Source organism: Spermophilus citellus (assembly GCF_964194105.1).
Source record: "Spermophilus citellus genome assembly, chromosome: 2".
Lineage (NCBI taxonomy): Eukaryota > Metazoa > Chordata > Mammalia > Rodentia > Sciuridae > Spermophilus > Spermophilus citellus.
Window position 1 is genome coordinate 31,317,361 of NC_138183.1, and position 17,999 is coordinate 31,335,359.

The 17,999-nt window shown below is 39.9% G+C and overlaps 1 protein-coding gene across 2 annotated transcripts in view; it reads left to right on the top strand.

Moving 5' to 3' along the window:
• The window catches only part of GRIN3A (glutamate ionotropic receptor NMDA type subunit 3A), a gene marked incomplete at its 5' end in the record, with an annotated part of 175,024 nt that extends 162,540 nt beyond the window's left edge, over positions 1-12,484 (top strand). The window contains 3 exons of one of the 2 annotated variants that reach the window (XM_081281130.1): positions 6,595-6,759; positions 8,109-8,185; positions 12,076-12,484. In XM_081281130.1, the coding sequence (XP_081137256.1) occupies positions 6,595-6,759; positions 8,109-8,185; positions 12,076-12,478 (645 nt within the window). In that variant the 3' untranslated portion in view covers positions 12,479-12,484. The remainder of the gene's footprint in view (positions 1-6,594; positions 6,760-8,108; positions 8,186-12,075) is intronic. The other variant, XM_081281131.1, reaches the window with a different exon arrangement.
• Between the last annotated feature and the right edge of the window lie 5,515 nt (positions 12,485-17,999).

The following is a 17,999-nucleotide window of genomic DNA, read 5'->3' on the forward strand; positions in this document are numbered from 1 at the left end:
GGAAAATAGGAGGAAAAAAAACCCTTCAATTTTAGAAAATGGTATTCAATTCTTCCTTTTCTGTTCTATTGAGAGTCAGTGATATTTGGGGAGTACTATTGCCTTCATTTTCTTTACCTCTCAATAAAGTTGTTATTCCTCCTTTACCCCCAGCCCTCTTATTAAAGAAAAAAAATTTTTTCAATATCAGGATTTGGATTTACAAACTCAGAGAGGAGATAATCCCTGCAAAGTTTAATACACTTAGATGCTAAAAATAAAAATGACTTCCCCAGGCTCTTGTAGTCTTCAGACCCTGGGGAAAAGTGTTAATAGAAAATCTTGAGAGTAATTGCAACTGAGTTCCTTTCCAGATATGTATTTCATTCAACAAGCATTTATTGAGCACCTGCTTCTGGAGACACACAAAAAGGCACAGCCCCACACAGTCAGAGAAATCCTCCTCAAATAGGCTCCACCCATTCCTTTCAGTAAGTTCCATGAGAAATAGAGGTTGCCTCAAAAGAGGTTGCAGTCACACCTAATTCTTCTACTAGTCTATCAGCTCTGATTTTTTTTTGTTTTAAGCAACAGATTAATTTAAGAAAACTATCAAAAGAATAATGGGGAAGCTCAATTCTTTGAAGGAAGAAAGGAAGCAACAGATGAGGCTTCAGGAACCACAGGACTCCTGGGTCATTAGGCAGCAACCAGAGGACTATGTCTTGGGAGCACTAACTTTAGCAGTCATTCAGCTCCAACCACCTAGATTCCAAATGTCTCTGCCTACTTGGGTCACATGGTTGGCCCAGGACCAGGGACTGGTGAGAACAATGAGTATATGATTGATAGGTAAACACACCAAAACCACATGAGGTAAGAGGAGAGCACTTTCCCAGGGAAAGGATCTTAAAAATCAATACAGTGTGGGCTGGGATTGTGGCTCAGCAGTAGAGTGCTCCCTTAGCATGGGCGGGACCCAGGTTCGATTCTCAGCACCACGTAAAGAAAAATAATAATAAAAGCATTGTGTTGTGTCCATCTACAAGATATATATATAAAAAAAAAGATTCGTTCTCTCTCTCTCTCACCACAAAACACCTGAAATTATTGCGTTCAGTACCCAGTGTTTGTCTGTATTTTAAAATATAGTTTTCCTCCCAGTTCCCACATTAGCTCCTTGGATTGACGAATTCCAACTTCCAGCATAATCAGGTCAAGGAGGCAAGTTTTTCCAGCTCTTTGGGCTTTAGTTTTCTCACCTATCAGTTGGAAATCTCTACCTCTCATTTTCTTCCTCACAAAACTATTCTATGAACTCCTGAGGTTTATGAAAGTGTTTGAAGAAAATATACAAATGTATGTTACACAAATAAGATTCTTTTAGATGTTCTCATTCATTTAAGAAATATTTATTGAACACCTGGTGTGTGCTAGACCCTGTTCTAGATAATCAGGTTAGGTACTGAGCAAAATAGACAAAATCCCTGCCTTCCTGAAGCTTATGTTCTACTTGAGAAGGGAAATATGAATAAATAAATATATGTCAAGAGAAAAATCAATCAGATTTAGGAGGACAGATTGTCTGAGAGAGGAGGGAGAAGAGCCACTGTAGTTAGGGTAGACTTCACCAATAGGTGGATTTGAGCAGAGACTTGATGAAAAGTCGGCAAGAAGCAATATTGACTCCTGGCAGAAGAATTTATAGGCGGAAAACAGAAAATAAAAATTCCTCGAGCAACTATTTGCTGAATGGATTTAAGGAACACTGAGGCATCCCACAGGCTGAGCAGAGTAACAAATGAGAAAGAAGAATGTGCAATTAGGAAATGTGAGACAAGATCACATAAGGCTTGAGGCCCATTATAAAACTCTGTAATTTACTCTGCATGAGATGGAAAACCTTGGTGTTGAACACAGGAGGGACATGATATTTTGAGAGGGTCATTCAAGCTGCCATGTAAAAGACAAGCTGAAGGGGTCGAGGAAAATAATTGCAAAGCTATTTCAATAATTTAGGTAAGATGTGATGGTAATTTGGACCAGGGTGTATGGTCCAAGTGGTGGGAGGTCATTAGATTCTGGATCTACTCTGAACATCAGGTCCACCATAAATTTAGAGGCATATGAGATACAGAATGCAAAAGAAAGAGAGGAGTCAAAGATGACTCTACAGCTTTTGCCCTAAGCAATTGTAAGGATGGAGTTTCACTGAGATGAGAAGGACAATGTAAGAAGCAGCTTTCAAGGAGAAAATTAGGAGTTCATTTTTTTATAAATAATTTTTTAATTTATTATTATTATTATTAGTTGTTCAAAACATTACAAAGCTCTTGACATATCATATTTCATACATTTGATTCAAGTGGATTATGAACTCCCATTTTTACCCCGTATACAGATTGTAAAATCACATCGGTTACACATCCACGTTTTTACATACTGCCATACTAGTGTCTGTTGTATTCTGAGGAGTTCATTTTTGATGTTTGAAGTTTCAGATGTCCATTAGATAATCAAGTAAAGAAGTTGAATAGGGAGTTGAGGAATAAAAGTCCCAAATTCTTAGGAATCATTACGTATAAGTGGTATTTAAAGCCATATTGTAGATGAGAAAGTGAGAGCAAAGGATTCAAGGCATGTCAGAAAGATGAGGAGGAACAGTGCAAGAGACTGAGATGGAACAAAGAGATAGGGGTATTCCAAAAACAAATTGAAGAAAAGATATCAAAGAGGAAGGAGCAATCAACAATGCCCAAGCTGCGGATACATGAATTAGGTGAAAATTGATCACTGGATTTGATAATGTGGAGGTAATTGATGACTGATAGGAGTTGCTTGACAGGTAATTAGGGCAGGGGACAACAAAAGCTTGAGTTAAGTGGGTCCAGGAGGCAATGAGAGGAGAATCAAGACCAATAAATATAGAAACTGTAGGGTACCAGAGAAATTGAACGGTTGATATATGTTGGGAGATGTGAATTGGAGGCAGAGAAGATTTGTTGCATAGGATTTGATCAGTAACATCTCAGGCAAATGATGAGTGAAATACTTTAATTGCATTTCTTGCTGGAGGCTTGAAAACTTGTCACTTATCCAGCCAGCTGTCAGATGTTTCAAGTGCCCACATCTGAGCAAGATGCAAAACAAGGTTTGGGCAGCAAAATTGCTGCTTCTTCCCCCAAACAATGATGACCCCTACATTTTACTGGAAGCATTGATGATCTGGGCAAAAAGCACACTTTTAATAGCAAAGACATCTCCCTCTTTATCTGAATCTAGTTGGCTCCTAGAACTGTGTTCACTGGTGAATTTCCAGATGGAAAAAATTATAAAAAATGATTCTCACCATATCCAAGAATCCCCACCAGTTTCCCGAAGTATCACTAAAATACTCTTAGACACCTATCATTGTCAAATACCTGATGCACAATGCATAGATTGTTTTATATGACAATCCACCAAGAATTTCTGCATAATATAGAGTATTTACAATGCCAATTCTTTAGTGCTTATTTAGTGGCTATCCCTGGGTGCAATATGCAAAGTATGATATCAGATACAAACTATGCTTTCTCTCCACAGTGCAATAAATGTTTACTAATATAAATTAACAAAAAATAGAATGCCAAACATAATATATATGTTGGTATATGTTGGGAGATGTGGATTGGAGGTAGAGAAGATTAGTTGTATAGGATTTGATCAGTAACATCTCAGGCAAATGATGAGTGAAATACTTTATATTATAAATAAAATAAAATTTTGAAAAATAAGCAATGCAGTTTCTTGAATGGTTACTTACTGATGTAAGATTTGCCTAAAAGGGGGTAGGAGTAAGTGAAGAACTAAGTGAAGCCATTAACCATATAAGATTTGCCCATGGCTAAACCCTGGGACAATCTTCTCTTGAAGCTGGAGGCTCTGGAAGAGGGTGGCTGTAAGCCATCAAACGAAACTGCAGATGAAGCAATGGGATTAAAAGGGTGTTAAAAAAAAACTCAAAAGTTAAGTTTGCTTGCATTCTTTTAGCTTTCACTTACACAGCTTTCAGCAACATGAGAACAGGCTCATGATTGCATTTTTAAATATACTTCTGCTCGTGTCACTTGAAACTGCAATGATCTTTTTGTCTGCATCAGCTAAATTTATTTTAAATATTTGACAATGAATATTCATTGCTCCTCTTTTTTTTCCCCCTCCTATCCAAGGATGAGTGTCGAGAGTTGAGCAAGCTCCACCTTATTAGAAAAAAAGGTTTTCACTTGATAACGTGGGGTGGATGTGAATATCCAATGCATAGCACATTTAAAGATCTGTGATCCTAGGGGAAGAAAGGCCAAATTACAACCACAGCTGCACATCAACTGCAGCTGCACATCTTATCACTCAGACTCAGACACAACTTAAACATTTTGGTTGGTGCTTACAGGCAGATTATAATGGATTTTCAATTTAGATGCTGAGTTTTTTAATAAAATTCTTTTGCAAGTTTTTACAGTGAGTAGACAGTGAGAATTCAGAGAGTAAAGGATACCTATAAGTGGCATTTGCTCAAGTGATAATGCAGGCTTAGGCATAACACTGCCCAGATTCACTACCTGATCTGACTCCCCCACATATTTGCTTGTATGATCTTGGATAATGTAATTAATTTCCAGGATTCTCCATTTACTCAAATGTGAAATGAAGGTAATACTACTTAACTTATGGGGTTATTATAAGATCATAATGTGCATATGTGACTTCTGGCACACATATTAAATGCCTAATAAAAACACAACTACTTCTATAATCTGTTAGTATGAGGGTATAAACATCAGAAGTTTAAAGAAAGAAATATGCAATATAAATTGAATATAGCCTACTTATTATGAGGTCGCCAGAGGAAAATGAGACTAATTACTGTTATGCACAGGAAAACAGAGAGAGAACCCTGTGTTCAAAGGCAAGATGTCTTGTTATAAGTTGCATTCATTTCTCTTCCTTATCTTGGCAATGTCTTAGCTTCCTAAGGAAGCAGTGCTCATCTGTCTATTCAGAGTTTTACTGAATGTCTGATGATGTTAGTGTTAAAGTCCAAAATGAATTTCCCCAGTTTTTTCTTTATCCATAGCAATAACTCCTCAGTGGATATTTCTAATAGCCAATCCTGTTCACCTTACAATAGACATAGGGCAAGGTCTACTTTCAACACATTTGGATGTTCTTTCTAGAGGTTAATTTTATGTAATTTGTCACTTCTTGTACAGATTTCCCAGGGAAAAGGCCCAGTACCTATGTAGTCCTGAGGGTCCAGTGTACCTCCTCACCAAACCCTCTCCTAGACCAGCAGGATCTAGGCATCTGCCTTTATTCTGAAGTCCTCTGCCTCATTTTCCTGCCTATATCTCAGTCTCCTAAAGCTCTGAGCCCCTGAGTAGCTCTTGTCTTTCCTTCTTTGGGGATTCTAATGCTGATCTTTGATCTACAGTCTTTGCCCAAAGTCCTATCATGGAAGAAAAGAGAATCAATGAACTAGGCTCCATCTCCCAGTCTTGATCCCAAGATAGATTTCCCAGTGCACCTAGTGCCTGAACCATGCCTGGCTGACTTTTTCTCCAGGACTGGGTGGGGAGAGTCAGGGAGAATGAAATAAAGGAAATCCTTCAAAGAGAATAGAAGGATCATTCACATCAGACAGATGAGGAAGTCAAGAGTGTGGCTCTCCTGGAGATAGACTGCATGTCTTGACCCAGCACTAACTTTCTAGCTATGTGATCTTGGACAAGTTACTGAACTTCTCTGTTGCTGTTTCTTCACCTATAAAATAGGGATATAAACAGTAACTTCCTCACAGGTTGTTATGAAGATTAGGCAAGTTGCTACATTGATGAAGTACTCAGAACTGTGTCTTATGCATAGTAAGTGCTAAATAATTATCAGTGGTAATGATGACAAATAACACCCATATTCCTTAGCATGGCATCCAAGGACTTGCATAGTATGTTTCCTTAACTATAAAATGGGTATTATAATACCTATCTAAATGCAAAATACTTGGCAAAAAGTTTGCAACCAATAAATATTAAGTTCCTTCTCTTTCTCCTCCTCAGCTACCTCATTTCATGGCCTGGTTCAACTTACTACACTGGTCTGTTTCCTTATCTGTAAAATGAAGGCATTGAACTAGATGATTTCCATTTTCCCTGTCAGATCTAAATTCCACAACTACTAAAGGCATCTCTTTTCTCCTTAAATCTATTTATTCTCTGTCCCTGAGAGAGTCTCTTTCCTTCACAGCTATTCAGCATTTGAACATATTAAATTGTTTGAGCTCCATCTTTACTTTCTCCATCTCTAAGGGGCATGGGGTGTTGTTAACACTCAGGGCCTTGGCACAACACCAGGTGTTATTCATACAATGAGATTAATATGAGGGTAGTACCCCAGGGCTTGTGCTCTGCTCCCACCCTCAGTCCAGTACTGGCTGACATTCACTAAACACATAGAGGAATAGTCTCCAGCTTTCCTTGGGTCCAGAAAAGCAGGAAGCTGAGTCTAGAAAAGAAAAAAATGAATTGGCATTGGGTCACATGGAGCATCACATTCACGGCCTTTCCTGTTTTGTCACAGACTTTGCAAATGGGCATCAAACATTTCTCTGGACTCTTCGTGCTGCTGTGCATTGGATTTGGTCTGTCCATCTTGACAACCATTGGAGAGCACATAGTGTACAGGCTGCTGTTACCACGAATCAAAAACAAATCCAAACTGCAATATTGGCTGCACACCAGTCAGGTGAGTGTTATAGGTCTCTCGTTTCAATGATCCCATACTCAGTGATGGGAGGATCTAGAGCCCTATGTCAGACTGACAAATGGCAAATCCCCAAAAGAACAAGAGTAGTGTAGGCACTCAATTAGAAGATGGATTTTCTTCTGTCCCATTGATTTGTCTTCCCCCTAAATTAAGCAATCCCAGTGTCCCTTCCTTTCCTGTAACTCTCCACTGCTACTCATAATAGAATAAATAGAACTATTTTTAATGAGGTTCCACTTAATGGTGACCATGTTAAGAGATGGTGTGAAAAATGTATTACCTATAGATTCTTTTCTTGCCAAAATTGAACCCTATTAAATGAATTCAAGATCCCCATTTCTCTTTGAGTGACTCTATTTGCCCTGTTCTCTGTTTTTTTTCTCTAGTCCAGAGGTTTGAGGGTCCTCTTAGCTTGCTGGTGCTCAGGCCAAGGTTAATAGTGCCACAGTTCTTGTATGCAACCCAGACACCATCACATGGATGTACAGGGAGGACAGAAACCATTGGCACATCAACCATTCTGACAACCCCTTATGTATCCCTCCCATACTTACCTACAGGATATTGGCATGGAAAACCAAAATGTGGTCAGGGGGTGTCTTATAATGGAGAGGCTCTCACAAATAGAGTGTTTTCACCCACCAAGGTGAGGAGGGTGGGTGGTTCTGGTTTCCCCAGTTGCGGGATCCCTCTACCTGGACACCCTGGGTCACTTCTCACCAGTGAGTCTGTGTATTTTGCCTCTCTTGCCCCCATTTGTCTATTCTCTTGCTGACCTTCTGGCTCTCTTAATGCTGTACCTTTTTGTTTCTATATAGAATACTATCATTGGTTCGGTTTCAGTCGAACCCTATTCATCCTGCTTCCTTCCCGGGAGAACTTGGTCTCCTAGGAGAGTTCCACAAAGTGATCTCCATTGTATGCTAATATGTTAATATAATTAGTTTAACTCTCAGGATTTATGTTTCTCTTGCCAAAATGTAGGAACAAGGTTTTGATCATTTTAGCAAATGTACACGGCCTTACTTCACGTGGGCTATGTTCACACTTCTTTATATCACTCACCATTTTACAATCCAAAACATTTCCAAACTTCCTAATAGATCTCTTTTTTCCCCCTCCAAGTAGAATAATAACATGTAATTAGAATTCTTATTATCCTGAGGTTTGAGGCTGAATGTTGATATACTTTCAGGCATCCTTGAAATTTGGTTAAAGAGGCCAAGTTTTGTAGAGACTAGATACTCCATTAAATCCCAAGCGGTACTTTGTCTCCTGACCCATGTGTTTCTAATGATCTCTACCTCTGAATCTGTTCTTTCCAACAGAGATTTCATCGAGCATTAAACACATCATTTGTAGAAGAAAAGCAACAGCGTTTCAAGACCAAACGTGTGGAAAAGAGGTAAGAGGAGGCCAATGCCAGCTGTCTTTGTACTTGCTAAAATAAGTTTAGAGACATAACTGAGAACCCATGCCCAAAAGGGAAGTTATGACTAAATAATTTTTCAGATCAAATCAGGATAATTTATTGATAAACAAAATCAATATAAGTACATATAGTTTTAGATAAACAAACACACACACACACACACACACACACACACACACACACACACACCCACACGTGCAGAATAGGCACAATACTGTCATGGTTGAAAGTGCAGGTGTAGACACTGGAGTCAAGTGTCTGGATCCATCCTATCTCTACCACTTACAATATGTGTGGCCTTGGACAAGTTCTTGAACTTCCCTGTGCTTCAGGTTCATCTGTGAAACTGAGAAAAGCAATATTTATTTCCTACGGTTGCTGTAAAGATTAAAGAGATAATATTTGCCAAACCTTGAAATCAAAACAAATGCCTAATAAATATTAACTATTATTAGGTACGAATAGAGTTGAAACTGAATTCATGAACACTATAGGCAGTTAATTTCATGTGCTATTGTCTTTTGGGCATGTTTCTACTTCCAACCTCTTTCCAGCACTCCTAGGAATATTTGAAATACACAACAGACATGTCCTTCCTAATCGATTCCATTAGATTTCACTCACTCTTAGAACTCCCTAGAAAACAGCATTTCATTGGCAGGAAGTAGCAAACATTAAATGCATCAATGACATTTGAAAATTCAAACTCCACATCCTCACCATGGCCACCTGTGCACGACTGTCACCTCATTCATGGTGACTGAAGATTTCAGAAGCATTTCTGGTGGCCTCTTTGCCTATGCCCTGCTGGTTCTTCTGTGTGCCCAGAGGCCTCAGATGGGGGCATCTGCTCTGAGCAACTCTGCAATCCATGGTGTATCTCAGCTTCAAAGTGTAGTTTTCTGGGTAGGTTTGAAATCTGATTTTCATACCACTCACTTATACAGAAGAAAAAGGGGTGAACAGCATGGTTCTCTGTCATGGCTGTATCTCCTATGGGGCTGTTGCAGTCCCTTCATTCCAGGGCACATCTAGCTAGTCAGAATCATTTCCATTGTCTCTTAGAGCCTCTCTTTCCAGTCAGAGAGCACTCTCTGCTCCCTCTCAAGTCTGTGGCATTCCTCTATCACAGTGAAATTCTCTTAGTGACAAGCTGTAACCTAATCAGGTCACAGCTGTTCCATGTCACGTTACATAGATTTTTCTATAATTATTTTTAACATAAAATTTTAATGAGAGGAACACAGGAAGACACAGCAGCAGCAAAGATGCAGTCTTACAATGACAAAACATTTGTTTTCCAGCAGTAAACAGGAAGCCCACTGATCTCGTCTCCAACTGTGATGCCATTCTTATTCACATCTATCTCACCTCAATTGGGAGCCAAGTGTGTCTGCTCACTCAATGTACCCAATTTCTTGGCAGATTTCCTTTCTGAATCTCTTACTTTGAGGCAAAGCTAAGACAGAATAAGTCCTCGTGGCTGTGACCTGAGTAACCAACAGTTTGTCACTAACAGACTTGTACTGTGATACAGGAATGTCACAGACTGAAAGGGGTCAGGAAGCACTCTCTGACTGGAAAGAGAGGCTGTAAGGAAAAGTGGAAACCTTCCTGATTAGTTAGATGTGACCTGGAGGGAAGGGACTGCAGCAGCCCCAGAGGAGATACAGCTATGAAAAACAATCATGCTGTCTACCCCTTTGTTTTCTGTTATGAATGAGAGGTGGTCTTGGGCCCACATTTCCTTTGCCCATGAATTATGAATTATTAAAATGATCTTGAGGAAAGTCTTGCAAAAATTTTGAGCCCTAGTATGGAGACAGATGTTGTTCCTTTTTGATTTAATGCAGAGAAACAAATGGATATTACAAGAGATTATATATACATAGTCAACATGTGAAAAATTAAGGGGACCCTAAGGCCAGAAGAAAAATTATTATTTGTCTTCTCTCTGATTCTAATCTAAAGTTAGGGGAGCTCTAAGTGGATTCATTATAGAACTTTTACCCAGTCTAGGACATAGGAAAACTGAGCTCTGGTACATTCTGGTACATTAATATGAAACAAACTAAGAGAAACATTAAAGAACTAAAGGGTAGTTTGGTATGTCTGTGTGCTTTAATGGCTTGGGGAAGATAGCAGTTGGTTTTCACTGTGTGAGAAATTGTTCTAATACTTAATGTTTTCAACAACAGTGAGTTGTTTACTAATCTATGATTAGCTGAGCAGTTTGCTGATCTGAGCCATACTTGGCTAAGTTGGACCAGGCTTCCTTATGTTTGCAGCCAGCTTGGGGAGGGGAGAGTAACTAAAAGCTGTCTGGCCTATGATTGGTCTCATTTGGTCTACTAGTGCGATGGAGGACTCTCTCCACATGGTCTGTTATCACTCAGCAGGCTAATGTGGACTTGTTCACATTGTAGCAACAGGGGACTAGAAGAGAAATGCTTCTTGAAAGCTTAGACTGGAACTGCCACCTTTTCTATTGGTCAAAACAAGTTATAAGGCCAGTCCTCATTCAAAGAGAAGGGAAGCATCCTGATAGGGATGTACAGCCAAGTCCCATGACAGAGGAGCATGGCTGAAAGGAGGAATGAAGGACCAGACCACATTTCCAATCTACCTCAGGGCAAGCAAAAGAGAATCATTCTATTAAGTCCTTGTGTTTTTGTTCTCAATCATGTAAATGCATCAAGACTTTATCACCCTTGCCCTTACTCCTCCTTCCCTTTCTCCCTGGCAGGTAAAAAGGAATAGTCAGTTTAGTAATGTGGGTGGGAGCAAAAATACAAGGATTTAATAGGGTGTTTCTACTGCATTTTGCCCAGACAGCAAAAGCAGTCATAAAGTCATAATCTTCCTCCTTGGTCTTCTCCTAGGATAGAAGTCAGCAGTTTTACTGCTTAGGGCTCTTAACTGTTCTTGAAGTGAGAAACTCTTCGCATTGCATTCAACTATCAAAGTGCATTTCAGAAACAAGATCACCTCCCTCCTGTACCTATCTAGCAATAACTTTCTTACTGTCTATAGCCACTTCTCCACAATGATGATAGGAGCCACAATGCAAGCCTGAAAGAGGAGCACAAACCTCAAATCCATTTCTACTTGACGCTCATTATCCCAGCAAGAACCTGAGTCTTTCTTGGGACTTTTTTTTTTTTTTAAGCATCAGATCTGACCTGTTATTCTCAAACTACATAAAAACATCCCTGTAATAAAAAGCATTTTGCTGAAACCTGTGGCTTATATACTTTTATTCTCCCCTTAATCAAGTAGTAAACATCAGCATGGCCCTGTGAGATTGAGATAAGCCATATAATCATATCTATCAGCAGACTGATGCTTGCAGGCCAACATCTGAATAAAGAGACTTTCACTCTTACTAAATCATCATCTTTACAGTCATAGACTATTCAAGGCAGAGTTGCTTACTGTGCTTCCCCTGCAGGAAGGCACCTAAGGTTCTTTACAAAAGAATGTGCCACACCACATACCATCAAATGATACCCTATTCCATTTCTAAAGCACAAAAGACAAGATAAGGGGGCTGGGGATGTGGCTCAAGTGGTAACTGCTTGCCTGGCATGCGCAGGGTGCTGGGTTCGATCCTCAGCACCACATAAAAAAAATAAAATAAAGATGTTGTGTCCACCGAAAACTGAAAAATTAATATTAAAAAAATTCTCTCTCTCTTCAAAAAAAAAAAAAAAAAGACAAGATAAGACCTTGAACTTCAGTTGAAAGTTCATGGCTCCTATAGTCCTCCACCACCCACCTAGCAAGCAAGTTTATCAATGGCTTTGTAACTTCATCTTGAAAGGCATACCCAGCTCTATATTGTTCATGCAGGACACGGCCAGCAGGGGAAGAGCACTGGAAGGCTGCATAATGGAAGTTGAATTTGAACTGTCTTTGCTTCCTAGGTCCAACATAGGACCCCATCAACTCATGGTGTGGAATACTTCCAATATGAGTCATGACAACCAACGAAAATACATCTTTAGTGATGAGGGAGGACAAAACCAGCTGGGCATTCGGACCCACCAAGACATCCCTCTCCCTCCAAGGAGAAGAGAGCTCCCTGCCTCACTGACCACCAATGGGAAAGCCGACAACCTCAACGTAGCTCGGAATTCAGTGATGCAGGAACTCTCAGAGCTGGAGAAGCAGATTCAGGTGATCCGCCAGGAGCTACAGTTGGCTGTGAGCAGAAAAACGGAGCTGGAAGAGTATCAAAGGACAAATCGGACTTGTGAGTCCTAGGCAATCAGGCTGCCCTCCTCCCCCAACTCCTGGCTTTCCTGAGCCCTTGAGATACTTTGTAATGCTCTTTTGTAAGGATTGACAAAGGTGAGGGAAACCAAGATCTAGGTCTTCTAGGGGTCAAGTCAGCTCTCCCCAGATTAACATGCGGCAGTGATTCTTTTTCCAAACTCACCCCCTAGGTCTCCAGGGTAAAAAGCTTTTTCCTAGCAGGAGTCCAAAGTTAGGAGTAACCTCTGTATAAGGGACCTGTGAACAATCAGACAACCCCTAGCTCCTGTTAACCTTTCACCAGGTGCCACAATAATATTCCCAGGTTTTAGCCCTTTCTCTGCACTATCAACCAGAGATAAAACTGTTACTCAAACCTGTTTCTTACTGGGTTGTTGGTTTTAATCTTAACATAAAACAGAATTATCCAGGGCTATAGCTTTTGGTACAACTCCCCAATCTAGATTTGTACCCACATTCTGAATGGGGAGCAGTATAAGTGCTAGAGTAACTTGAGGAAGAGGGCATACTTAAAAATAAAGCAAACTCAATATCATTGCAGGCAAGGATTGACTGGATCAGGCAAAGAGCCAAGTTCTTAAGAAGGTTCTGGATCTCTGACACCATCCTAACATTTAATAGGAACATGTTTACATACCACTATGAAAAGGAATGGGAATGCGGTGAGGGGGGACAGAGGTCAGGCAAAAGGGGCCTGAAAAATGCACACCATGCTTTTACAACAAAATCTCTGGACCAGATAGGCCATTTGGCTAAAGAATGAATATGATTATACTTCTAACCTAACTAAGCATTTCCACTATAGTGTGTGCCTTTTATAAAGGAAATGAAAGAGAAAAGCAAAGCAAGGTTAGGATGAACTTGGAATATCCCTATTTTTTTGCTTGTAATAGGGCATGTGAATTGGACTGCAGGTTAAGGGAAATACTCTGCCATAAGAATCCAAAAAGTGAACCTTCAGCCCAAGAACATCAGAAGGTTCAGCATTCAGTAGTCTGTGCTCTGCATATCTATAGGGATATTACCAAGTCAATCTCCCATCCTCAAATCCACTCACTTCTGAGAAGCTAAGAACAGGTTTGGATCCCTTTGATTATCTTCCAGGACCCATCAAACACTAATATAAATAACCTAGCTTCCCCCCTTGCCTAGGGATTTTTTTCCCCAGTAACAATAGCTTGGGCATGCAAAAAGAAATAAATATATGAACTCCAGAACTTCAGTTCCCAGGTGTTAGCACAGATGAGAATCAGCTAAGGAACTCCTCAGAATGCTGATGGCCAGGACTTTTCCCCAGAGATTATGGGAGTTGGGGTTTGGAGGTGGGCTCAGAAACAGTGTTAACTAACACCCCTAGGAACACATGCAGGGGTCCTAAAATTACTCATGAAGAAACACTACTTTGGAAGTTCAGTTTGGCTGCCATAATGCATGGGGAGAAGTGAGGAGACACTTTTTGAGAATTTTTTTCTTTTAACTTCAGCACAATCTGCTGATTCACCTTTCACCGTGCACCCTGACCCTAGGGCACCATTGAGGACCAGGTTTTCTTATCACTTGTTGCTTTATCCACTCAGTATTCATTTCCCCACCCTGATCAATTTGAATATCTACAGTAAGTTCACAGCAGTGGGCCAAGAAGTATGCAGATCTTTAGAAAGTTCACAGTTTCTCCTCTATTTTTTTTTTTTTTTTTAGTACTATGTCTGCAATTCCACCAAGAGCTATCCAGTGCTCTAGGGGAAATATAATACTTTAACCTGTAATTAGATAACACCTTAGCAATTAGTTAACTGAGAAAACTCAGGAGTGGAGATAAATTCAGAGATGCTTATAAGGGAGGTAAGAGGACTCCAAAATTAGACTTGCGGTCAACTTCAGATGAAACAGTTCAACAGTGAGGGATCAGGTGAGCTCCCAAACCAGAAAGGACAATTTGCTTTAAAGTATCTTTCCCTTCCCCACAACCCCACCTTATGCTCAAAAGTAGGTTTATAGCTGCCTTTGGAAGATCATGCCCTTTAGCCATTCCCACCCATTTCTGACAAACAAGGATACCTATAGATTCTGCCGCAGCCATACTCCGAGCACCCCTGGATATCTGTGCAGCATGGAAGGCTGATGTATAGGTGTACCTCAATTCGTGTTAACAGCCATGCTCCTAATGTATGTGGAAATTTTTGTAACTCAACTCATATGGTGACTGTACTTGAGAAGCTATTTAAGGGAACCCAGAGGTGAATTCTTTTGTAAAGAATCCTTTTGTAATGCAATTAATTATCCCTTAATGTATCTGTTTTGTAAGTTTGGATTTTTGTATATCAGATTTACCTTAAGCTTCTCTACTGAGGCATTCTGAGCGGTGGCAATCATACCACCCTATCCACAGAGTAGAGGACCAGTGCATACTTCTCAAGTACCTTCTGAGGAAGTACCTGGCCAAAATTGTGGCCAAATGCAGTGAGAAGCAGCAGGCGGCAAAGGCAGGCTTACTGCTGTCAATATTGCTTAAAATATTCCCAAGTCTTGGGTAAAGAAAAACCATAATTGCTTGTGTTGAAATGAAGCAGTCTTCATGTTCAGTAGCAATGGTTTTTTAAATGGTAGTAATTGAAAAGTGTTTTGCAATTTGTGAAACAGTGTATTGTGTTTTGTAAAAAGACTTCATGAAATGGTGGGTCCTTGAAACTCTTCTGTTCTATTCCACCTCTCTTCTCTCAACTTCCCTCCTCAGGCTCAGAAAAAAAAAAAAAAAAAAAAGACCCAACAACAAAGATCAGAAGACTTCAGGTGGAGGGTTGCATTTTGGTAAATTAGAGCTAAGAGATGCTAGCTACCTTGCCTCCTCTCATTGGCTTCCATTTCATGAGATCAGGAAGACTTCTATTCTCTTCCAAGCTCTGGTGCTGGGAAACCTGGTACATGTCCCATCCTCCAAAGGGGAAATCCTGGCACAGGAAGCACATACAGCATACTGGGCAAGCTGAAATGGATGTCTTCTTAGTTCATATAAATAATAAGGGCCCCAAAGCGTTTATGCCACAAAGTAAAGGAGAAAGGCGATTTCTCCAATTAAAATAGATTGGAAGAAAGATTGGGACAGCCAAGTGAGGCAGCTAGCCACAGAGCCCAATCAGTTGAGGTCTTTAATGTGCGTGGAGGAGACTTCTAATTATTCATGAATCTTGCTGATGCACAAACCCTATAAGGAGCTGCTGTTTCCCTGTTAGCCCAAGAAGTGCTAAATGGAACAAGAGTCCAGTGCAACAGTGCTATGATCTGTCTCAGTATTGGTGCTGGGTCTGTCTGAGCCCTGGAGCAAGTTAAGCACTTCCTTGGTGTGGACAAAGAATAAAGGGAAAAGAAACTACTTTAAAACCTCTTTTCCTCCCAATTTATGTTTTGATACGCAAACCAGAAAATCCCAAGGAAATTGCTTTCTAGTCATTAAAACCACTATCTGCATTGTTCAGTTACTCTTTCTTCACCCACCTCAAACGCCCATCTAACCCAGGATTCCCTCACTCTTCTTAGTTACTGATCATTTTATGAAAATAATGTAATTATAAGTATTTTCTGAAGGTTTGTGAAGAGTACTTGCATTGTGTCTTCATTTTAATGTGTGCAATCCCTATGCTCCAAGAACCAAAAGCTGTCTTGTGAGCATCAAGTGAACAGGCTGTTTTGCTCCAGCCACTTTCTTGTACAACAACACGGATGGACAAGATGTCCTCAGGTCTTCTCCATCTTCAGTTTCTATGACTGTGGAATAAATGTTCAGATAGAAACCTCATTGCTGCCATTCTTGGGGGATTTAAGTGTTGATAAGACACCAGTTCTTCCTAATAGGAATGAGTTATATTTGTTTTCTTGGTATAGTCCAAAGTTAACACAAGAAGTATTAAGAAAACTCAAGAATCCAAGTACTGTGCAGTAGAAGTGAAGTGCTTCATGAGCGAGCCAGAGATAGGCTAGGAAAGAACACAATACTCACAGATCTCTATAAACTCTACCATAATTGTCTTTATGTAGTAATTTAACAAACATTTGCTAAATAGCCTCCATATGCAGGCCAAGTGCTAGAGCTGCAGTAGTGACCGAGGCAGGTATGATCTCTTAATGTCAGAGGCCTTCTCACAATTGATCCTCTCACCATTTTTAAACAGAAAAAAACTATAATAGCTAACATTTACTTGGCACTTATAATAATGATCTCATTTAATCTTAAAGATTACAATCCCAGGGGCTGGGGTTGTGGCTCAGTGGTGGAGAGTGCTCGCCTAACATGCATGAGGCACTGGGTTCCATCCTCAGAACCACATTAATGTAAAATAAAGATACTGTATCCACCTAAAACTAAAAAGTAAATATTAAAAAAAAAATTATAATCCCATGAGATAGGTACTTCAGATGCAGGTAAGAGAGACCTCTAGTTTACAGGTGAAAAAATGAGTCAGAGAAATTACTTAACTTGCCCAAGGTCACAGAGTGGTGATAGTAGCATAGAGACTTGTAGGTAGACAGTGCAGACATACCATTTTGTCAGAATTCTGATCATTGCCTTACTCTTCCTCTTCCCAATGCCCCCTTAGTCTGTTTTACTGTCCTCAACTCCACAGAACAGAGAGGGAAACTGGTGACTGTACCTACATTGATCCATTTAACTCAAGACTGTAGCCCCTGTAGTTTTACAAAAGTAATGTTTTAGCACCTGTAATTTCAGTTTTCTACTCTAACTGAAAATTGGTATAAAGATGGTTGCAAATCGCTCAGCAGTCCTGCAGTTTCAGGCATGTTTGCAGCTTCTGACAATCATTTTAGCTGCTGACAGACTTACTGTTATGAATATGCTAGACTGATACAGTCTTCACACATATTGTTACAACCAAATCAAATCTCATAAAAATTTGAACCCACTATAACCTAATTTGAGATTTGATTTGGTTATAACAATTTACTCAAGAATGTTTTACATTATTAAGTTATCCATTTTTTAGATGCCTATTGTGAACCAGGAATTCTGTAATAAAAAGACAAAAGTAGATTCTGATCCCATGGACTCATGGAGCTCAGCCTAGTGTGGATTACACAAACTGGTAGCATAATGTGGTATGTACTCTGATAAAGAAATGAACGTAAAGAACCAGATATAACGGTGCATGCCTGTAATCCCAATAGCTCTGGAGAAGAAAGCAGGAGGATCACAAGTCAAAGCCAGCCTAGGCAAATTAATGACAGCCCCAATCTCATAATAAAAAGGGCCCCTGGATTCAATCCCCAATAACAACAAAAAAGAAAAGAAATGCTACGGGAATAAAGACAGCACTTAAGGTGTAGAAGAAGAGTGGAGAGACTGGGTAGAGTTAAGAGGCATTTCAAGTAAAAGAAACAGCATATGAAAAGTTCCAGAGTTGGGAAACCATGGCAAACAAGGAACTGGGGAACTTTACTCAGGAGGGACACATTAGAAGATAGGATCATCACCACTAGGTGGAACCGGTTGTCACTC